General features: G+C 41.1%; 2 protein-coding genes across 2 annotated transcripts in view; one reads left to right on the top strand and one right to left on the bottom strand.

Moving 5' to 3' along the window:
- The window catches only part of LOC117128199, a 28,109-nt gene extending 20,201 nt beyond the window's left edge, over positions 1 to 7,908 (bottom strand). Inside the window, exon 1 of the mRNA XM_033280067.1 lies at positions 6,621 to 7,908. Within this exon, the coding sequence (XP_033135958.1) occupies positions 7,242 to 7,826 (585 nt within the window). The 5' untranslated portion in view covers positions 7,827 to 7,908 and the 3' untranslated portion in view covers positions 6,621 to 7,241. The remainder of the gene's footprint in view (positions 1 to 6,620) is intronic.
- A 15,076-nt stretch (positions 7,909 to 22,984) lies between these two features.
- On the top strand, positions 22,985 to 23,969 carry LOC117127749. The gene is made up of 3 exons (XM_033278399.1): positions 22,985 to 23,470; positions 23,585 to 23,714; positions 23,764 to 23,969. The coding sequence occupies exons 1-3, from the start codon at positions 22,985 to 22,987 to the stop codon at positions 23,967 to 23,969; spliced, it is 822 nt and encodes a 273-aa protein (XP_033134290.1).
- The last annotated feature ends 285 nt before the right edge of the window (positions 23,970 to 24,254 follow it).

Raw genomic sequence — 24,254 nt, 5'->3', positions numbered from 1 at the left:
CAGACTTTTGTCATCGATCGACACCACTCAAAATCCATGAAAGATCAGGTTGTCCTCAGGACATTGCAGCCTCAACCCATAAGAGCAATGATGTATCAAGTTGTTTTCCTTCCCCAGATGTAGACAGAGAAATCACCATGGAAGATTTCTTGGCGCTAGAAGAGTTCTTGGAGTTGGAGGATGGAGAAAAGCTTGAAGACTTCGATTCGAGTAGAGAAATCCCTATGGAAGACTTCTTAGAGCAGGAGGAATGGCTTGAAGATATGGATCAGAATTTGAAGAAGAAGCTTGATGACGATCAGCATATTTCGAGAGGAGATCTGGAAACTTCACCAAAGGCTAGCATCGATCGACACCAAAGTGATGAGATTAATCGACAACCACCCCACATCATCGATCAACGCCCACCCTATATCATCGATCGACAATCAGCATATAGCATCGATCTACACCCACACTCCATTATCGATCGTCACCCACCCGATTGCCTCGATCGACACCCATGGCTGGATGAACTGCCAGGATACATATTCGAGCTGGAAGAAGTTGAGGAAAAGATACACATGTCTAAGGCGTCACACCTTGCGGTCCCTAAACATCAGAGACCACCTATCTAGACAGAGGAAGCTGCTGGATTTCACAAAAGAGTGAAGAGGATACATGATCCTGTGAAGATTGTGGTTCAATGCGCTGTGGTCAAAGTTAAATTTTCTATCTGACCAGATAGATGTATGCAGTTAAGTCCATACATTGGGGTACTTGATGATCGTCTACATGGAGAAGCTTCTTAGAGAGGGTTGCAATTTAGAGATGAAGTTGATAAGGGCCCAACAGAAGCAGCATCGATCGACACCAACCAAATACCATCAAACGACACCACATATGTAATATCGAACGACATCAACAATCAGGCATCGATCAACGCTACCACTTCTCCATCGATTGACACTGGACGTGTATCAGAGCAGAAAGAGTTCGATGTGTGTGGAAACCTTAGGGATGGAGATACCACCATGCGATTAGACAAGTCTGGGAAAGAAGAGGAGGAATTGGAAGAAGAGAAAAAAATATCAAGGGTGATTTTCAGTTATCATTTATCCCTCGCTTCTTAGATGGTGTCAGGAAATCTAGAGTGTACAACAGATGCTTCTCACAGCCATTTGCAAAGGAGAAGATTCTATGGAGGAGGCTTTCACACAGGAATGATAAAGCTTCAGAGAGTAGACATTGAGACTTGTTTGGAGGGAGTTCTCATTCTCATCCGGACTAAATCAGATCTCCAAAGTCAAGTTAAATGACTATAACAAACCGCTGAGTGGGAGGCAACCCACTGTTAGGTTTGTTTTAAATTTGGTTTTACTTTAATTTATTATTGGTTCTTTGTTTTATAATGATTTCAGGTTAAAAGAAACACAAATTGACGGATGAACAGTAACGACGGCAGTGTAGCACATGCATTGTAGCATAGATCGACACTGTAGCAAGGATATCGATCGACACTGTAGCAAACAAATCGATCGACACTGTAGCAGAAAATCGAGAGCTACTGTAGCAGCGTTACTGTAGCAGAAGACTGTTAATCGAAATTTGTTTTTTATTTAGATAATTGGTTTTATTATTTACTTACTTTTAGTGTTTTATTTATGTTAGGTAAAGAGAAAAATATCGAAGGTCCATGAGTTCTGAACTAGAATAGATCGACGGCTTGCCAGCGTATCGATCGATAGAGCATCACATGTATCGATTGCCACGTAACTGTTTTGATCGATACCCACATCAATGGCAGGTATACTCTCGAAACCTTGTTAATATTGTCCTTATGATTTATTTTCACAACAATTTTAGACTGTATAACACTGATCACAATGTTGTTTAAGTCTGGGGGAGGTTATACTAATATTGTGTTTTACTTAGCTATTTAGAAAAAAAAAAACCGAGTAGACGATTCCTCTCCTCGATATCGATCGACAACACTTCAGATCCAACGATCGATTGTCTCTTCATTTTGTCGAATGATTGCTCTAGCCATCAACCGATGAGACCATGTCGCTATCAGTCGATAGTACTTCATCAACAACGATCGATTGTCACTTCATTGTGTCGATCAACACTAAGCAGGTCATCGTTTTTTCGTGTTAAATTATGTACTTTTGCTTATTTCTCTCCATAACTCTGACTAGATATACTGTGAGGACAATGTAATTTAAGTCTGGGGGATGTTTACTGATATTAGTGTGTTCATGAGTCTTATCAAAATGTTTTAAAAAGAGTTTTATTGAGTCAAGAAGGGGATAATGAACTTATTAGATTTTTGCTTTTTATCTAACCACACTTTAGCACCATTATAGACTTACTGATTGCAGATAGTACTAAAACTACTAAAGTGGATCAACCTGCCCCCTATTCACACTTGCTGAGATTGTTTGAAGGAACCAAAGCTGACCTCCAACACTAAACCTGAGACAACTGCTTGTCTTGGGGCTTGGTATACATTGGATCAGATTCTTCAAACAAGTCTGGAAGGTAAGCCTTGTGTAGATTTATCACAATTTATTTCTCTATTTTGACCCTAGATTTATAGCCAGAGAAATTTATATTAAAAAAAGAAGAAAGAAAGAAAAAGAATAAGAAATAAAAAAAAAAAAATATATATATATATATATATATATATATATATATATATAATAGGTGTTAGTTAGGTGGAATCCGAACATGACTTGGTGGCTACAACACTTAAGGCTTACTTCATAAGGATTCCAACAAAAAGAATTCGAACGGGACTTGGTGGCGGCAATCATCAGGTTCGATTCACATGAATTCTTGAATATAGGTCAAAAAGAAGTGAACATGACTTGGTGGCAACCACCATTAAGGTTTGATTCAGGGAAGCCTGTCCAATCTTGGTCGATGATCCTGCAATGGAAGCAAATTTTGACTAAAGAGAGAAATTAGTAGAGAGAAAAGATAGGAACTAACTTTTACCTGCAGATCCAGATACTTGTTTGAAAATCCTTGCATCATGTGATTGATACTCCCAAAGTAAAGCCTGCACTTTTATTTATTTTACGAAATGAGGTTGGTAGAGGGGAATGTTAGACAATATTTGCTAAGTTGCTGGCTAGATGAATTTGGTTGCTAGCTAGGATATGGTATAATGTGCTTTTGTGATTAGGATTTCTTAGATGTGGATTGCAATATTGTAGAGGTGATGATTCTAAGTTTTAAATCATGTGAGTCCCTGCTATTTTAAACCTCTTTCAGTGAGACTGTCTGTTTGTTTTGCTTGAGGACAAACAAAATGGTAAGTCTAGGGGAGTTGATAGACTATGGATTTGACCCATTTTCATCCATAGCTTATGAGTGTTTTTACTAATAATTATTATATTATAGAGTCTATTTATTATATTTATAAGATCAGGAGTGTTTTGTAGATAAGTGATGATTTTGGAGTATTATACCAGACCGGAATGAATGTCGACCGATGTAAGGATGTTGATATCGGTCGACACATATAAAGCAATGTCGATCTATGTCAACAGGTTCGCGTCGGTGGATACAGATGGCAATCGCTTACTCGGTTATTCTTTTTTTTTAAGACCTGCAATAATTAAAAACCAACATAAATAGTATATTAGAAATTTAATAAATATTACCTAATAGTGGGTTGCCTCCCACTCAGGAGGTGTTTTGGCTAGTAATGTTGAGAATTGGGACTTGTTGGAAAACAAGTATCCATCTCTTCTTTGCCCTTGTTGAACCATTGATATCTTGCATATTTTCATTGTTTTAGCATCCCATTTTATGCACTTTAATCATATAAATTAGGACATAGACATCTTTAGGATCCATTTTGCATTCATTTGTCCCTATCATGTGTTGGAGCATCCTATGGTGTGATTTGAGGTGTTTGGGAGCTTTAAAACCCAAAAAGAAGTGAAGAATGAAGTGTGGCCAAGGCAAGACAAAGTAAAAGTGAAGCTGGCTGAGTCCCCACCCGGGGTGGCACACGCGGCCTGAAGCACCTGCACGGGGTCTGAACAAAGGAGAGTCGAGAGACGTACCAGGCCTGGCACACGCGGCCTGAAGCAAGGGAAAGACGATTTACGTACCCGGCCTGAAGCACGCGGCCTGAAGGACCCGCACGATTTACATACCCGGCCTGAAGCACCCGCACGATCTACATACCCGGCCTAGCCACCCGGGTTGGTCGAGCCTCTCTCATCCCAGGTACCAGCTTGTCCTGGTCGAGTTCTATCATATTTTAAGGGCTTTTTGGTCATTTTCCTTGTTATTTTATGGGCTTCCATGCCTAGTGTAAATACTTTTTGTAACCCAAAGTTGGGATTATCTTTTAATCTCTTAAGAAACACAAACCTTTTTTGGTGAAAGTTCTCATCTTAAATCAAATCATCATCTTGTTCTTGTGTTCTTATTTGATTTTAAGTTCTTATTTTGCTTTCTCCACATGATTAAGCTAAATTCCTTCATGGGTTTGAGAGTAATCATGGTGATTAGTGAGTAATCCACTTTTGGATTCATGGGTTAGGGAGACTAAGGGTGATTTGATACCACTCAAATTACTCTAAGGAGTGAATTACTCTCTCAAATAAGAGATTTAGTTGCAGTACTTAGGGATCGAATCTACAAGGAGCTAGGGAACCTATTAAATCTAGTAAGGTTAATAATTCTAGGTGTTTGTTTTTTTTATGGGTTTAAATGTAAATAGCAACCCTAATTGAGCAAGTCTATTGCTCGACTAACAAGATGATTGGGGGTGTAACTTATTGGATGATATTAGATGCACGGTTTCTATTAAGGTGTTGGATATTATAATCCTATAGATGGCTAACAGTTGGATGCATGATATATTAGAGCTCAACTCCTTAATCACAGTGATCTGCGATGGCAATGTTTCACTGGTTAACTAACTAGATCTTGGATCTCAACTGTCATCTTTTGATCACAAGAAAGTGTCGATCGATGATCCTATAGAGATATCAATCGATACACCTTTCGCAAATAACGATCGATTGTCAGAAGCCAATATCGATTGATGCTTCTAGATAAGCCCTAGGCGTGGGTTGATAATGCTCACTAGTCTCCTACATCAGCGGTTAGCTCTCTCTAGCAGTCCTAGCATGACAGATTAGATTCAGGACAGGATGATCAAGGATGCTTGACACATGCTAATTCCTAGGTTCATGTTCTAGTTAGCAAGGCTAAAACAAGCAATAAGAACAATCAATCAATGGATATCACAACTTAGCAAATCTATAGTTGGGGCTAATCCCTCTAACCTATTTGAACCCTGGATCTAACAAGTAAACTACTCAAACATAGTTAAGCAATTCATAACACAAAATACAGATAAAACAGCATAGAATCGAATAGATGAATCAATGAAGTTCCAATCACAAATCTCTCTATGATCTTTTCTCCTCTGAAAGTAAGAATACAATGGTGGCTGAAAAACTCTCTAAAAAAACACTCCTATTGCCTCCTAACACTTAGGCAAGTATATAACTATTAGGTTAGAAACTCGTCAGGGTAATCTTGTAATTTGGTGAAGCTTTGGGTTTAATGTCCGCTGGAACCAAGTCACGCGTTCCGCGTCTCGACATCGATCGATGGTACATGATGTACATCGATCGATTTCTTCTTCTTCGTATCGACCTCTAATGGTCAGCTTGGATAAAAGCTCTTCTAAGCTCCTAAATGCTCCATAATCATCACTTTGCTCCAAGATACTTCTGAACCTGAAAATATACCTAATAGTATAGAATATATAGTATATAGATAGTAAAACACTTATATACCATGGATGAAAATGGGTCAAATCCATGGTATATCAACTCCCCCCAGACGTACCCTTTTGCTTGTCCTCTTGCAAAACAAGCAAGCAGTCTCTCTGAAAGAGGTTTGAAAACAGCAGGGACTTACAGATTTAAAACATAGAAGTCATCACCTCTACAATTTCGCAAACCACATCTAAAAAGTTCTAATCACAAAAGCACATTATGCAATATCCTAGCTTAGCAACCAATTTCAACTTGTCTTCAACTCAGTAAATCCTGTCTGACATTCCCCTCTACCAACCTCATTTCTTAGCATAAATATAAAAGTGCATGCTTTACCTTGGGAGTATCGATCATAGGATGCAAGGATTTTCAGACAAGTATCTGGAACTGCAGGTAAAAGTTACTTCATAATTTTTCTCTCTTGAGTCAAAAGTATAAATCAATAATAAGATCATAGTCCCTTTAACATAGCTAAGCATAATTTTATTAAATTACTTTTATAAGAATCAGAATAAATTATATCAGTAAACCTCCCGCCATACTTAAATTACACTGTCCCAGTGTAACATAGTCGGAGTTATGGTGGAAAATAAATCATAACCACTCAATGTAACAAGATAGGAAGATAAACCTGACCGGAGTGGGAATCGATCGATGTGCATCGGTATGCATCGATCGTCGTATGTGATTGTAGGTCGATCAATGTTGACGCCTCATCCACGGTTGATATGTTGGTAATCATCCTACTTGGGTCTTGCAATAAATCTGAAAGAATGAAAACGAAAGTAAATACTAATAACTAAGAAAATCAATTAAAATTACCTAATAGTGGGTTGCCTCCCACTCAGCGCTTTGTTATAGTCTTTTAGCTTGACTATGGAATTATGTGGCTAGTTGGTGGAAAGACAGCTACTTGTTGGGAAACAAGCATCCACCTCATATCTACACATTCTGGACCAAGCTGCAATGAAACTTCTTGTTGTCTCATCATTTCTGGTCCATCTCTCATCCATCTTCTGTATTGCATTTGAGATTATCTGTAGCCTTTCTAGGATGTCTTCAATGCTGAACTGATGCCATACTTTCTTGTCGTGGGCGTATGCTGATAGCTCGTTCAGTTCCTCATGCATGCATTGACTCCATTTTTTTTTGTATCAGCTGCTCATCGTCTGGTGTAGACGTGGTATCGATCAATGCGACCAGGTGTCTATCGATCGTTGCTGGTGTAGTACTGTCGATCGATATGGAGCGTGCTCTGTTGATCGATGCTGATATCTGGTGTTGAGATGCGAGTTGCCTCTGAATGGCTTTGACTTCCTTCTGGAACCATTATGCTTGGCTATCCAGTTCACTGAGTCTGACGTTGAATGGAAAGTAGATGTCATCACACCGCTTCTCAAATCGTTTTATAGCTGTGTAAAGCTTTGATGTGATCTGATCAAATTATGCTGCTGTGTAGGGAAGATGTTCTGTAGGTTTCTTGCCGTCGAGCGATACCCTGCGGAACCTATCGATCGATGTCGAACATTCTTCCTGAAAATCATGTTGATCATTAAGCTTACCAATGTCCCTCTGGACATTCATCATCTGTGTAGACAAGGTGTCCAAGTATCGCATGATAGATGAGGTGAAACGGTCGTGCATATCCTCATAAGATTTTAACCTGTCTTCCATGGCTGCGAACTTTCTGTCGATCGATGTGACGGTGAAGATATCGATCGATGTGGCTAGTTGTGGATCCTTCTTGCGAATGATGTCCAAATCTTGCTGTAGCAGATCAATTCTCGTACTTAACCAGTCCACATTGTTGTTGAGAGGGTTGTATACGTCGTTAATCCTCGTGTTGATGTATGCGATCTCCCATTCATCCTTCTTCTTTGCCAAACTTTCTGGCTTTGCATGGATTCGGGATATGTGTGGCTTGACGTCGATCGATGTTGCTTTGTTGGCGTCGATCGATGGTGATGTCATAGCTTCCTTCGCAAGGCTGTGTTGCATACTCTCAATATCTGTCCTCATCTCTGCCATAATTCTGAAAAGCTCATTGCAACCTTTGTCCAAAGGCTGATAGGTGTCATCTACCAATGTATTGAGTTCCACAAATACTTGTCACCATCTCATTAATCTCATCTTTGGTGTAGATCTCTGGTGCCAGTCTTGTAGGTGTGAAAGAAGTGGCATGTTCTGGAAGACATATGTGACTCTCTTCAAATAGGGATGCTCTCTCTAGAATTTTTCTGATGTTGTCCTTGGTAACAGGGATCATCTCACCAGCTATGCTCCTTGCATATCCAGACTCATCTCTGTAGACACCATATTCGTCCTTATGTTCCCATCTGAACTTTCTGGCTCCATAGATGTCATAAGCGCGACGTCCACATTCGTAACGTCTGTCGATCGATGGTGAAGGTGCCTTATCGACCCTGTCGAACGATGTAGGAACAACCATATCGATCGATGCTTGGCCAACTGGTCTTCACGATTGGTGTGAACCAATTTCTTTTGTGTTGGCCCTTGGAAATTCATCTGGAACAGCTGGAATGTTGTTTGGAATGATGTGTTGCTGCATAAACAAGTTGTCTGGTCCATTGGCCAACTGAAGAATATATGCTATGTCCTCTCTGGATACTTGTAGAATTCTTCCATCCATAGCTCTTGCTTGGCCATCTGAGTCCCTGAAAATACCAAATTCATCAGGAGTTAGAAAATCGTAATCAATACTCATATTCCTTTTAGTAAATAAAGAAAGTTTAGGTTTAGAATGAGAATCGATCGATGTTGATACTGGAATATCGATAGAGGGTAAACTTTTGTCTGCTGAATTAGGGTTTCTGGATTGAATGCTCCTCCTGTATGTTCCTTCTGATAGGTTTGTTGGAGCGTTCATCTTTTCTGCTTCGGTGTCGCGAGAAGTAATCTGGGGTGCAAAACTCCTTATATAGGTATTGGTAAACCTACTTAGAATTGGAATATTCCCTTTTTCCTTTTCAAAGGCGGCGGTTTTAATATCGATTGATGTACCATGTGTGGTATCGATCGATGCATATGATCGTTTTGCTGGATGAGGGTGGGTTCCCACCGATGCTGAGTAGACTCTGTCGATCGATGGTGGAGACGTGTTGTTGAAGGAATGGCTTGAATATCTGGCATCTTGCATAGCAATCTCTATAGCTCTTTCCTTCAAGTAATCCTCATCATACTCCTCAGTAGCATCCTCATTGGATGAAGGAATTACAGTCTCTACTGCAAAACTTTCATGAAATCTACTTTCTGCCCAACTGCCTATGGAGTTGTCATCTCGTCCTCTTTTGTTGTGTTGTTGAAAGGCAAAGTCTGGATAACACTGATCTGATAATGTGAAGTGGTCTAACGGTTGCTTCCCATCGAGCAAAGTGGGATATCGTTCATCGGTCGTCGTTGACTCATTGGAATCGATCGATGACCCAGTGTGAGTATCGATCGATTCTGAGTACTCTGTTTCGTACTCTGTTTCGTACTCTGCTCCACAATGGCATGCTGTAATGTAGCCAAGATCATTTCCAGGCTCCACGAGGTTGACCTGTTGTCTCACAACTCGAACTGGGTCATAGTGGACGTCTGGATCTATAAGTGTCAGACACAATCTGTTGGTGTTCATGTCACATAAAGCTCCTACTGTAGCTAGGAAAGCTCTTCCAAGCAGAAGTGAATAGTTTCAGTTAAGCTTGACGTCCAGGACATGAAAATCTACTGGGACAAGGGCATTACCAATCTGTACCTCAAGGTCTCTTATGATGCCTCCTGAGCTTCTTTTTGAAAGATCCACGAAGGTGAAAGATTCTGATGAGGGCTCTATTTTCAGACCCAGCTGGTCTACCATAACCTTAGGTAGTATGCTGACTGATGCTCCTGTGTCACAAAGTGCATGGGGAAATTCAATACCCTTCATCACACGGTATTCTAAACTTCCCAGGATCACTCATCTTCTTCAATGTGATCCTTAGTTTCATCCTTTCCCTGACATGATGAAACATTCTCATAATGTCCTCCTCAGTCTTCTTAGTCTCTCTAAAGAACATCCACAACCGGTGTGTGAAATAAACTTCCTCAAAAGGTTTCTTGTGGGAACCGAAATTCGCACTGTCGATTTACGTTTAAATTAGGAAACTAGGAAAAACCTAATTTCCCAGAGGTCCCGGATCTCTGCGAGAGCCAACGACAAGTGACCAAATATATACGGAAATCATGAAAAGATAACAAACGAGTTTAGAGAAAACAATAGATCTTATTTCGAATCTGCGTTAGAGCGTTGCGATCATTACAAGAGATCATAAAAGTTTTGGCCGCAAAGGCTGTCAGCGAGTTACCTAGTTCTAGGGGCCTAAAAGCTCAAACCTAGTTGAGTCGCAGTTTGATAACAAAAGACGAAAAAGATACAAAAAAGGTTTTTGATTGATTTCGGACTGAACCTTATGAAAGGCTGCCTACATACCCCTTTCGAGGATCAAGCCAAACGTAGTTCAATAGTGAACCAAGAGATCGAACTGCTTGTGCGCGTTCGTCTGGTAATTGGGTGCCAGTCACAGAAACAGAGCATATCGAGAATATTACCTCAAAGTTTCTAAGTGCCGAGAGTTCTGAGTCTAAAAAGTTGTTTCCATGCCTCTCGCCTAGGACTCCTTATACACTCGCTCCTAGGTCGGTTTACGCTTTTTCCCTTCTGCCCTTAAGCCGTCATAAAAAATGGAGATATTCCATTTTTCCCGATCTTCATAATTATCTTTAAAATTTTGTATTTATCCTCATAAACTTGACATTTATCTTTCCTTGCGAACCAAGCGTAAACCGTCCTACGGTTTACATGCTGCTGGTTAAGAAATCGTAAGGTGGGCTTCGAGTCATGTCTTAGGTCTCTTTGGGCCGATTTTCGACTTGAAGCGTTTATTACGACTTCTTTCGATAATAACGAAATTTCCGCGGTTTTTATCGTAAAGTTTGATTGATGATTTTAAGTGGCAGAAAACATGAAATGGGTTCGCTACGGTCTTCGGTAGACAGCATCGAAGGGTAGACGAGAATGCATGGATTCGTGTCGTATCGACGTTTCTGAAGAGCTCGGTTGCTACGTAGCGACCGAGCTTGGCTCGAACTCGGTCGCTACGCATTGACCGGGCATTGTGCATGTGCGGTAGTTGCGTAGTGACTGAGCTTGGTTTGTCCATGTTCCGATCGTCATATTCGAACCTATCCGTGGCTAACTTAGATACGTTTCCGTTACCTTGGGACAGCTTGTGTTTGATCCGCTTATAACGTGTCAATCGGTACTAAAGACGAGTTCAGCTATCCCCCTCTCTAGGCAGCTCCTTGTGGGGTACGTAGGCAGCTCGTCAAAAGACGAGTTCAGCTATCCCCCTCTCTAAAAAGGGGGGGGGGGAGTGGGTGCGTGTACTCGTATACTCCCACTTAGAAAAATCTTCATTATTGTAATCGAGTTTTTAGAAACTTCAAAAACTTTTACTACAATATACGTTGTCCTTTTTTTTTTATTATCGAAAACGTTTACGCTTCAGTAAAACACAAAAGAAACTTTCAGGACACGCCTGAAAACGTTAAGACTCTTGTCTGTGGCCCCTTCCGGCCCAAAAATCGAAAAGATTATTATCTTTCAAACACGCAAAAATACACGCATAATCCTCGAAATAACTGTGAGACGTCGCAAAAGTTAAAATTCGAGGACAATGCTAACAAATTGTCCGAACGCGACCACCAAAAACCTTACACCCCGTTCGTCGATTGGCCCCGACGAACATGCCAGCCGTCTTAAACAAACGCAATCCGATCACTCTTTTGATCTTTAAAAAAAGTCCGTGTTGTGAAACCAGATGAGTATGGAGTATACAGACATGAAGATGACAACGCACATACACTGGATGGATGGATCATCAAGGAGGCAAATATTTGAGTTTACCACAAAAATATTTTTAGATGCCTGGATTTCATCATATGCAACCTTATCAACCAGAAGATGTCTATGGTAGAGATGATGTCAATGAGTTGATTTAGAAAGTATGGAAGGATCAGGAGAAGATATTTGAGGACTTCTACAACAAGACTGATGCAATCTACTATCCTCTCAACAACAGTGTTGCTTGGCGAAGAAAAACAATGGAGAAGGTACAGCTGAAAGTAGACTACCATCATGAGATCATTCATAGACATCAAGAGTACATAACCAAAGGAAAAGAAGCAACCAAAAGCTTTGTTGGTACCTTGTTCGAGATGAGCAAAGAAGATGTTGATACTTGTTTTCCAACAAGTAATCAATTACCTCCATACTAGCCAACCACCTTCAAAAAGTCAAGCCATAGACTATAACAAGGGCTATCGAAGGAAACCCACTGGTAAGTTTTTAATAAGCTTTATTTTTTATCTAGTATTTATTTTATGTGTTTATTTATTTCAAGTTATAAAAAAGATCCGACGACTGCAACCAGCATGACCGTTAGGACCGGCTTGTATCGATCGACAGTTATTCACGAGTAACGATCGATCGCCACTTTATTGATAGATAACCACTTTATTGTGTTGATCGACACTCATATCCAGTGAGCAGGTATATTGTTTTGCCTTGTTACATTAGTACTTTTGATTTATTTTTGCACCAATCTTTGACTGATTCCTATGAGTTCTAATCTAAAGTTTTATTGAGTCAAGAAAGGGATAATGAACTTTTCAAATATATTATTACTCTAACCACTCTCTAGCAGCATGATATGTCATGGATTTTACCCACTTTTACCCGTGATTTATATGTCATGGATTTTACCCACTCTAACCACTCTCTAGCAGCATGGTAAAGTTTTATTAAGTCAAGAAACGGATAATGAACTTTTCAAATTTATTACTACTCTAACCACTCTCTAGCAGCATGATATGTCATGGATTTTACCCACTTTTACCCATGATTTATATATATTTTTAGAGTCTTTTATCTGCATTTGGAGTATTTTTAGAGACTTTACAGGTTCAGGTACTCATTGGACATATTTGGATCTTTTTGATTCATTTGGAGCTTTGAAGAAAGCTCTGCTGAAAACATGAAGTCGGAATCAACTGTTGCAACAAACATCGATTGACGGAAGATATGAAGCGTCAATCGACTTCTTGCTCCGAGAGTTTAATAATAATTTTGGGAAATTACAAGTTTTACATAGGAGTTCCTAAATATTACACCATAAGTCCATGGCCACCTGTTAAGCTATCTATTAAGGTTTTTCTATTATACATAGACACAAACTTTTAGAGAGAGACTACTATTGGATGCAGGCATCTCTACACTTGTTAGAAGACATAGCTTAGGTTTGGAGAGAGAGAGAGAGAGAGATCTGAAATTCATACCAGAGAAGATCTTGAACTCCTTTGTTTCTTACTCTGCTTTGTTTGCTTTTCATTTTATTATATTGCAGTATTATTCAGACCATCATAATGTTTCTTATTAATATGTATGAGTAGTCTCATTATCAGATTTTAGGGTTCTTTAAAGTTTGATTTATGTATTGTTGAAATGAATAACTGTTAGGGAATTAAAATAATTTTTCATCTAGTTGTTCTTACTGCTAAGTCTAGGCTTAATCACTGATATCACTCAAATTACCCTAAGGAGTGATTTACTCTCTCAAATAAAAGGTTCAATTATAGTACTTAGGGATCAAATTCACAGGGAGCTAAGGCACACAATAGATCTATCTAGTTATGTAGTTAAGCTAAGTTGAATGGTTTAAATGTAAATTACCAGGGGTGAACAAGTAAATGTTCGATTGATTGATTGGGTTTTAAGACAGATATGGGAGACGTTACACTTAAGATTTCTATTCAGACAATTAGGATTATAGAGACATAGACTACTAAGCATATATGGATATTCTAGAACTCAAACAAATAAGTATAGTCAATCAACTTCCGTATATTTAGACTAGCCATATCTAGGACCTCAGTTGTCGCTTGTTGGTCCTGAGAAAGTGTTGATCGATTCCAACAACGAGGATGAGCCAACGGCCTCTTACCACGCTCCATAGTGAGATACTCCACCACCTTTCCATTGTATATACGGGTTTTTCTTTGCATTTATCACTCTTTTCAGTATCTCCTTGAACTTCCTAACACAGAGACTGTGTGAACTAAGTTTGGGGGAGGTACTAAGTATTTGATCATGTTTTCTTTGATGATTTGAGTCTCATGCATTGCATTGTACATACATATATGCATTGAAAAAACAAAAAAGAAATTGAAAAATTTGAAAAAAAAAAACAAAAAGTAGAATGTAGTTGCATCACTTGCACTTTTAGGATTGAGTCTAGAGCATATAGGTTGCATTCACTTGCATAGGGAGCAATGATTTAAAATGCCTTGTAAAGAAGTCTTGTCTAGAACTCAAAGTGACACCCTAGTTAAACATATCAAGTAGCTTAAGCATCTCTAAAAAGCCTTGCATGCTTCGAGCCTTGAAAACTCATCTTGAAACTTGTTTGCTTGCTTGACATTGGCATTGTTCTTAAAATCAGCTCCAAACTGAACTTGGCTTGAATGAACTTAATCTCTCTTGCATATGGGCACTTGCATACTTGATCATGGATCTCATACACATTTGGGTTATCTTATTCCATTATACCACTCTTTGTTAACCCAAATGGTACTCCATACCCTACAACCCTAGCCATTCTTTGAGACCAAACATTGATTTGCATGAGTGAGGCCACTTTTGGGGGTGGTGACATAGATTTCTTCTCATCTCTTGCTAGCATAATGAGCTAGCATTTGGGGGTGGTGAGAGGGTTTGTGTGTTCTAAATGTTAATATCTTGGGTTTGGAGAGTGAGAAAGATGAGAAAGATGAACAAAAGAGTGTCATTAGAAAATAAAAACTCTAGGGACAGAAGAAAAGTATGAAGCTCTAGATTGTGTACAAAAGAACCTTCCCCCTTATAAAAAAATAAAAAAAATCAAAGAGAAGGCGGGAAGGGAAATGAGAAAGACTTAGAGCTAAGTGTTGTAAAAAGTGAATTAAAGTCCCTAGTTGGATGAATCAAATGAAAAAGAGAGTTGTTCATTGGGTTAGTGATGTGAGTGGGTGTTATTTTGGCTTTAAGATGGGGATGAAAAGGGTAGAACTTGTAATCACTTAGGAAAAGGGTAGAATGATGAAAATGGATCTATGTATGCATGAATTGCTTCTAGTCTTAGATAAATTTTTCATAATGATCAAGCTCCTTGTTTTTGAGTGATAACCACCTTGAAATGATAACATTTGAATCCTTCTCTTCATTCATATTAGACCATTGCTTACCTAGCCAAATGATTGAGATCATGTGCCCATTTGTGAGAATTCACCTTGTGTGTGTGTGTGTGTGAATCAATGTGAGAGCTGGTTGAAGGAACTTGTTAGGTTATGAGTATTGCAACTTGTGTAGAGGCATAAGAGTATGGATAGGCATAGAGAAGCTAGAGTATAATAAGATAGTTGTTCATGCTATTTGCTATGTCTCTTTAGGATGTTAAGTTAAGTGCTAGGAAGTCTTTTGGCTATGAGTTCCCACCTTCAAACCTCTCTCCTATATGAGTTCTTGCAAGTTCACTTGAGGACAAGTAAAGAACAAGTTTGGGGGAGTTGATATCATGCATATTTGCATTGTTTTAACCATCCATTTTGTACACATTGATCATAAAAATTAGGAATTAATCATCTTTAGGATTCATATTGCATTCATATGTCTTTATCAGGTATTGGAGTGTCCTATGGAGTGATTGGAGGTGGTTAGAAGCATTGTGGTTCAAGAAGAGATGTAAAATGAAGTTGGTTCGGATTTAGGCGAGTACGACACGTGTTGAAGTACCCCGAGTTCACCTACCCGCGTAGCCAGGCCAACAAAAGGCGACGAAGAGCTCCACGCGGGGCCGAGCACGTGGGATCGTGAACCCGCACGCAGGAAGAGGAAGAAGCATCGACATCTTGACGCGGGTTCCCTTACCCGCACACGAAGAGAAGCAGTCGATGGGGTCTCGCGGGATGGAGTTACGCGGGATCGCCTACCCGCGTGCATGACGGAGACCCTCGACGATGATTCGATGCGGGTAGAGTGACACGGGTTATGCCCGATGATATCTACCCGAGTCGAGACTTATCCTTAGTCGATTTTAAACAATTTAAAGGGCTTTTTAGACTTTTTAATAGAAACCATTAGGTTTTCTAAGGATTGTATAAATACCCTTGTTATCCCAAAGTTGGGACTTATCTTGTTTTCTATTTAATCACAAAGAACTTTTAGGTGAAAGATCTAATCTTGATCATTATCTTTTGTGATTGCTTAATTATCTTGATTACGAATCATGATTAACACCAAATCATCATTGATTCTTGGGTTTATCATGATAGTTAGTGAGTAGTCATCTTTGTATTCATGGGTTAGGATGATTAGGATGATAAGTGATGATCTAGAATGTCTAGAATAGATTAATATGTTTCCTGGTTTGATTGAGTGATCTTAATGCTAATCTAGAGTTGGTCATCTCAGATTAGACATCTAGACATTTTATCGCCTGAAAGGTGTTCGATGAAATGTCTGATCCAACTCAACATTCTCTTAACTTACCCCACCAAAGACATTTGATGTTGGGGGAATTTTGATTGTTGAATGATCAGTTCTTAATGATTGCTAGCTAGACACAAACCAAAGAGATTTGATGTTTGATCTATGAGAGCAAATGAGCTTTTGTCTTGATAAAAAACTAGCTTAGAAATGTTCTCTAGACTTAGGGAAATGTGTTGATTGAAGCTTGCCATTTTAGTTTAAAACTTAGTCATCTAAAATAAAATTCCTACACCCATGGCTCCTCTTTTATCCAATTGCTTGAAAATTACTAGATAGTTGTGTTAGAACTTTGTTAGCTTAACTGAATCACCCTATCACTTGGATTGCATTTAGCTTAAGTTGGAACCTGAATTCTCTTTGCATTAAAACTCTTAGAAATGGATTGACATCTCAAATACTACAATTCCTTTTCATGTTGCCTGAGCTCCTTTCTGGTCTTACGTTTCGACGTTGATCGATGGCATAGGCCTGCTGTCGATCGTCGTCACCTCATTAGTGCCATAGGTATGCATGAGAAGTTTAACATATTCTCTGATAAGGCTATGATATTCTTTTTTTCCTCTTCATTCTGGTAGTCCTCATCATACTCATTAGACTGCATTGTTGGGTCAACAGTATCCACTGCAAAACTCTCATGCAGGCTCTCATCTGCCCAACTGCCAATAGAATAATCGCCTTGTCTGCTGATCGTATCACCGTAGTTGTAATCAATCGCTGTCTGAGGCTGTGTAGCAATGTTTAATCGCAGATAGCAGTGTGCTGGTAAAGTGAAAGTCACATTTTCATGACTGCAGTCGATCGATTCTATGCGCTTGTCGTCGATCAGCAGATGAATGGCTATGTCGTTCGATGGCGGAGTCTCACTGTCGATTGATCCTGAATACTCATTTTCGTATTAATCCTCATAGTTGCAGTGGCATGCTGCAATGAATCATGTGGTTACTCCAGTGTTCGACGTCTGTGGCTTCACAACTTTGACTGGATCATAGTATACATCTGGATTAATCAGTGTAAAGCACAACTGATTCATCTGTATGTTGCAGCTTGCTCCTACAGTGGCCATGAAAGTTCTCACAAGGAGTAGAGAATAATTCTTGTTCTGCTTGTTTTCCAGGAGATGAAAGTCAACTTGGACTAGTGCATTGCCAATCTACACTTCAAGGTCTCTGATGATTCCTCCTGAGTTCCTTGTAGAATGATCCACGAAAGTAAATGAATCCTCAGAAGACTCTATCTTCAGACCCAGATGGTCTGCCATTACCTTGGGTATTATGCGTACTGATGAACCTGTGTAACACAGCGCACATGTAAACTCAATTTCCCTTAACCAAACATGGCACTACAAATTTCCCAGGATCACACTTCTTCTTAAGTGTAATCCTCTACTTCATCTTCTCTCTGGTCTGATCGAATGTCCTATGTATGTCCTGCTCAGTTTCCTTGGTTTCCCTGAAGAGCATCCAGAATCTGTGGGTAAAGTAAGCCTCCTCGAATGGCTTGTCCAAGGGTATCCCAAAAACTCTTTTAGTAAAGCTATCCATCTCTTTCTCATTGACCCCTCTCTTGAGATGCTTAGGAACCTTTTCCTTTCTTTTCCTCAAGGTTCTCTCTCAAAAGTCTGATCAACTTGCATTGGCTCTGGTGCATCATCTGAAAGCTGTTCGAAGCTGTCTGCCATATGTACTAAAGGTTGAGATGGGTTTCTGAGTGCATTCAGGCGTGCTACATCTATCTTTGGTAACTACACTCGGTAGGTCAGAGGTGGTTGTCGACCAATTCTAGATGAGATGTGTCGATTGTCGGTTGAGTCTTGCTGTCGATCGGCAAGTGGATCCTGGTGTCGATCGATGTCAGAGTTCTTGATACAGAAGGGTTTGGGTGGATGAAGGTGTTTAGCTGTGAACTCCTCGTGAGTTAGGATTCTGACGGTCGCACATGATGCAACTTCCTTTGTCAATCGATGTGGAGAAACTGATATCGATCGATGGTCGTCTGTCTCCATTGGTCGATGTTTAAAGCTTGGTGTCGATCGACACCAATGTGAACCGCCAAAACTCATGGGGATTTCGACTTGGAAGTCGCCCTCCTGAAGCTTCTCCTCCTTAACAACTTGCCAGAAATCATCATCCATGATGGCATTCAGGTGGTGCTTCAGTGAATCATCTGCTTTACCCTTGATGACGGCATCCTGCCTTTTAATAGTGTACCCTATCTGAACCATTTGTGTCTCCAGCTTATAGACCATGGATTTTACCCACTTTCAGCCAAGATCTATTAGTGTTTTAATAACTAATTACTATTATATAGAATATATTTAGAGTATTTACAGGTTCAGGTACGTTCTAGAGAAATATGGTGATTTTGGAGCCTTTTGAGGTGCAAAACTGCACAGGTGCGTCAGATGTCTAGCTATGGATGGAGACCTTCCCACCGTTAAATTAAGCCCATATTTTGAAACAATATAGAGCTTTGAGTTATATTTTCAATGCCGCCGGTATGAGGTCAATCAGCATCCTGTATCAGAAGTTAGGCCTGATTTACTGAAGAGTGGTCAGTCTACCTCGCGAGAGGAAGCTGTCTAGGAGATGAAGGACTGTCGATCGACGTTACAGCATTGGTGTCGGTCGACAGTGATGCCAGAATATTGGCTGAGCATATTTTATGACCGACTGAAGCCCATAAGTAACCACAAATTATCAGAATGCCCTTGGACGACCCAAAACCCTATTTATGTTATTTCTAACCCATTGTTGACGGCTACACGCTCCTTAAGCTTTCTTTGATTCTTGTTCTTAGTGAGGAGAGAAGGGAGGAACTCCATTGGTTTTGGTTTCATATTATTTATGCTTTTTATCTATTCATCTATGATTTCTGTGACAAACTTCATGTCTGAGTAGATCCACCTGTTAGGTTTAGGGTTCAGATATGGTATGAAGGATTAGCCCAAATTATAGAAATGCTAAGTTGTGATATTCATCATAGGATTGGTCTTACTGCTTGTGTTCTAGAGTCATGAACTAGAACCCTGATCTTAGAATCATTAGGCACAATTGTGAACGCTTGGTCTTTTCTCTGAACTGAATTCTATTGAGCTAGGATTGCTAGAAACATACGCTTGGTTTCATATTGTTTATGCTCTTTATCTATTCATCTATGATTTTTGTGATAAACTTCATGTCTGAGTAGATCCACCTGTTAGGTTTAGGGTTCAGATATGTTATGAAGGATTAGCCCAAATTATAGAAATGCTAAGTTGTGATATTCATCATAGGATTGGTCTTACTGCTTGTGTTCTAGAGTCATGAACTAGAACCCTGATCTTAGAATCATTAGGCACAATTGTGAACGCTTGGTCTTTTCTCTGAACTGAATTCTATTGAGCTAGGATTGCTAGAAACATACGAGAGTTGATTTAGGAACCCTAGTGAACACATATTCAACCTGATCGCAAAGCTTGCTAGAAGCGATATCGATCGATATTGTGAAAGGTGTATCGATCGATATTCCTATAAAATAATCGATCGACACTTTCTTGTGATCAATAAACGAGAATTGAGATCCAAAATCTAGATATTAGACTGTCAATACAACAGAAGTTGTTAGATTTGTACTCCCAGTTGAGTTCTATAATATCTTGCAAGTAACAAGTAGCCTCTACATCATTATAATCAAGATTACTTGAATAGAAACCCTATATCTAGCAACCATCCTTCCATCAAACAACTCTCTACCAAGCTGAACAATTGTCTTGTTCAACTTGTTTATTGCTTTATTTACTAATTTGCTATATTTATTTACTGCTTTATAAACTATTAGCCTAGCTTAATCCTATAACTATTACATCTAATTGGTTCCCTAACTCCCTGTAAATTCGATCCCTAAATACTACAACTCGACCTCTTATTTGAGAGAGTATAAATCATAAATCAGTCCTTTGGATAATTTGAGTGATATCAAATTTGGCGCCGTTGTCGGGGAGCTTTGATCGCCATTAGATCTTATTTAGTTAGATTTAGTCTAGGTTTTACTACTGTAAAAAAAAAAATTTCTTCTGTTTCAGGTTTATACATCTTAGTACCAAGAACAACAATGAAGAGAGGATTTCTGGGTTCTTCAGAGAAGGAGCCTGCTGATTCATGGACGATCCTTAAGTCTACGAGAGAAGTATCGATCTACACCCTCCAAGCAACAACGATCGACAACGTGGACCAGAAATCGATCGACAACAACATAACGTCATCAATCGACATTACTTGCGAGAAGGTAGAGAAGGTCGAGGTACTCATGCCAAGTATTGCTGAGAAGGAACCTATATACATAACTCTTATGGAACAGTGTCCCTTTCATGGCTTTCCTCACGAACAACCAATGGATCATATCAACATTGTTGGGGAAAAATATCCAGGTATTAAATTCCTCCAGACCCCAGGTAGGACATTGGCCTCTGGATCCTCGCTGGAAAGAACCCTTGTTCCCAGGATCCCCGCTAGAAGGAAGCCCAGTTCCCGTTATGGAATTTTCCGGGTCTGGTCCCAGGATCGCCCCCTTCCTCTGGGAAATGAAAAACTTCTGGTAAGGCGAACCTTCCATATTTCCAAATATGGAAGAGTTTAACCTACTCCAACCGACTAAGGCCCGCCTTAGGAAGACTATATCAAGGGAACCAAAACCCTAAAGCAAGGGATCGACACTTTAAGACTTAAAGATTAGAGTTAGACGGCTAGAACTAGGGTTTATATACCAATCATTGTAGTTCCAGCTCTTTGATCTAATAAAAAGTCTCTTCAAGTCTATTTCTCTCTAAATCAATACGAATTCAACACAAATACTAAGCCTTGTCCATCGTTCTGTGGTACTCACAAAGATCCTACACAAAAATCCCCTAACAGTTTGGCGCTAGAAGGAGGGGAGTAATCTAAACTACTTGATAATGGCGATGGACGAGCATGACGAGCTACCCGAAGCTACCCAGAGAGAATCCGAACTCTAGAGGAAAATCGATGATCTGCAAGGTCAAGTAACCGGGTTGAATAGAACTCGGGAAGAGAAAAATCCCAAGCTTTCCTCGGAGTTTCAGATCCTGAAGGAAAAGCTCAATGAACACTCCAAGCAACTCGAACAGAGCGCCGAGAAGCTCAGCCAGCTCGAATGGGAGAATCTTATCCTCCAAGACGAGAACCAAGCTCTTAACATGGTAAGCAACAAGAAGCGTCGATTCTGGACTCAGGTTCGCCCTATGCCGACCCTGGAAACACCCAATTCCGGGATAGGCGTGAACCTCCCAACTACGGCACCGGCAGAAGACGCATCTACGCGAGAGAAGGCCAAGGATGCTCAGACCTATGATGTGGAGGACAGCGAATCAAAGCCCGAGCCTGATAAGGAAGCGTAAGACGGAGCAGGGAGAACGGAGTTTCCTATGATCGCTCGCCTTCACCAGATGTTCTCCGATAGGCTCAACGCCATGCAGTCCATGGCAGAGAGACTCCCGGGGGTAGCTCCCCCCATCCGGAAGAGCAACCCCGACTCCTACGCCGATACTCCTTTCACGAATGAGATAACCTTGATCGAGATGCCCATGAAGTATTCTTTCCCCAGCATAAAGGCGTACGACGACACCACTGATCCGGACGACCACGTCACCCAATACAGACAAAAGATGCTCGCGATAGCAGTCCCAAAGGGGTCATGCGAAGCTACCATGTGCAAAAGTTTCGGCTCCACCCTGACCGGACCCGCTCTGCAGTTGTATATCAACCTACCCTCCAGGTCCATAGCCTCCTTCGCGGTTCTCAGCGACAAATTCGTGGAGCAATTCACCAGCAGCAGGGACCTGGAGAAAACCTCCGACAGCCTCTACGAAATCCTCCAGCACCAAGGAGAACTCCTGCGAGGCTACATAGCCCGCTTCAATCAAGAGAAGGTGGCTATTCCCGAATGCAGTATCCCCACTGCTATATCCGCTTTCAAGAGAGGTCTGCTCCCCGACGGAGACCTCTACAAGGAGCTGACCAAATATCAGTGCAAAACCATGGAAGACGTCCTATCTCGAGGCAGGGCGCAGGTCAAATGGGAGGAAGACGTCGCCAGCCGGGCCAAAGCGCAGCAAAAGCCAGATTCTAAGACGATCAGAGTAGACCAAACCGAGCGAGACGAGAAACCCTCTCAAAGATCAGCTAGGGACTCCGGAAATCGAACCCGGGGCAGGTACCAGAACCGGCCGATCGAGAAGGCAGAAGGGATGGCAGTGTCCATGTGGCCAGACATCTCTCACCGGAGCTTGTCAATGTTCTTAGGCAGTTGGGCCAGCAGGTCAAGTGCCTCAGAAGATGAAAGCTCTCGACTCTTTCTGGAACCCTGGCGTCGTGCGACTTCCATCGAGACCACGGTCACAAAACGGAGGATTGCGTCGCACTAAAGATCGAGGTCAACGAATTGCTTAGGAAAGGGCACCTCAGGAAGTTATTTTCCGATAAGGCCAAGAGCCATCTAAGCGAGGAGAAAACGGGTAAGCCCACTGAAGCTGCTCTCGTCTCGCCACCGCGACAGGACCGAGTGATACATGTCATTTCGGGCGGTTTGGAAGTTAGCGGCAAAGAAAAGCACTCTGAATGCCAAGCACGGTCTAGAGGCAACCAAGCCAAAACGTCTGCTCCTAGGAACAGACGAGATAAGCTTCACGGCGAAGGAGCAGGAGAAAGTCCTTACTCCGCATCACGACGCCCTGATTATATCGCTCACTATAGCGAACTGCCTGGTAAAAAGGATACTGGTAGATAGTGGAAGCTCCGGCAACATCATCTTCCAGGTCGCATACAAGGACCTAGGGCTGGAGGAAGGCGCTCTAACCCAGAGGGTAACCCCCCTTATAGGGTTCAGCGGGGAAGTCAAACAGACCACCAAGGAGATAACCCTCCCCGTATATGCCGAAGGAATCAACATGTCAACCAAGTTCCTCGTGGTTGACTGCGACTCGTGTTACAACATGATTCTAGGACGTCCCTGGATTCATGGAATGGGGGCCATCCCCTCGATTCTTCACCAGATGGTGAAATTTCCTATACCCTAGGGCATAAAGGCGATCAGAGGAGATCAGGAATATTCCCGCTCCTGCTATCAGACCTCTCTGAGGGAAAAGATCAAGGTCTTAAAGCAATTATAGAACAAACCTCCAACTCGTCACACTGAGGAACCGGAGGTAGAGGAAATAAACGAGGTGCCATTAATCGAAGGGGATCAGACTAGATCTCATGATCGGTTCCAAGCTAACCGAAGGATTGAGAAGAAGACTGGTAGAATTCCTCAGGTCTAACTCCGACTGCTTCGCTTATTCCCACGCAGATATGCATGGGATCGATCCAGAGATCATCATGCACAAGCTGCAGGTGGATCCCCTACATCAACCCGTCAAACAAAAGAGACGGAACTTCGCCCCCGAGAGAGGCGCAATCATCAACGAAGAAGTCGAGAGCCTGCTCGGCGCGAGGTTCATTTGTGAGGTGCAGTACCCAGAATGGCTAGCCAACGTCGTCGTGGTCAAGAAATAGAACGAGAAGTGGAAAGTCTACATCAATTTCACGGACCTCAACAAGTCCTGTCCAACGGACCCCTTCCCGCTACCTCATATCGACAAGCTGGTGGACACCACCGCGGGGCACCAGCTGATGAGCTTCATGGACTCATTCTTTGGCTACAATCAGATACTTATGCATTCGGAAGAACAGGAAAAAACATCCTTCATGTCATCCAGAGGGATCTACTGCTACATGGAACCCTCAAGAATCCGAAGGATTTCCGGTGGACAGGGGAATCCTAGCTAAACTCGTATCTCA

This window comes from Brassica rapa, chromosome A09, assembly GCF_000309985.2.
Source record: "Brassica rapa cultivar Chiifu-401-42 chromosome A09, CAAS_Brap_v3.01, whole genome shotgun sequence".
In the NCBI taxonomy this organism is placed as follows: Eukaryota; Viridiplantae; Streptophyta; class Magnoliopsida; order Brassicales; family Brassicaceae; genus Brassica; species Brassica rapa.
The sequence above is the reverse complement of the archived record's forward strand: the minus strand, read 5'-3'. Positions and strand labels throughout refer to the sequence as shown.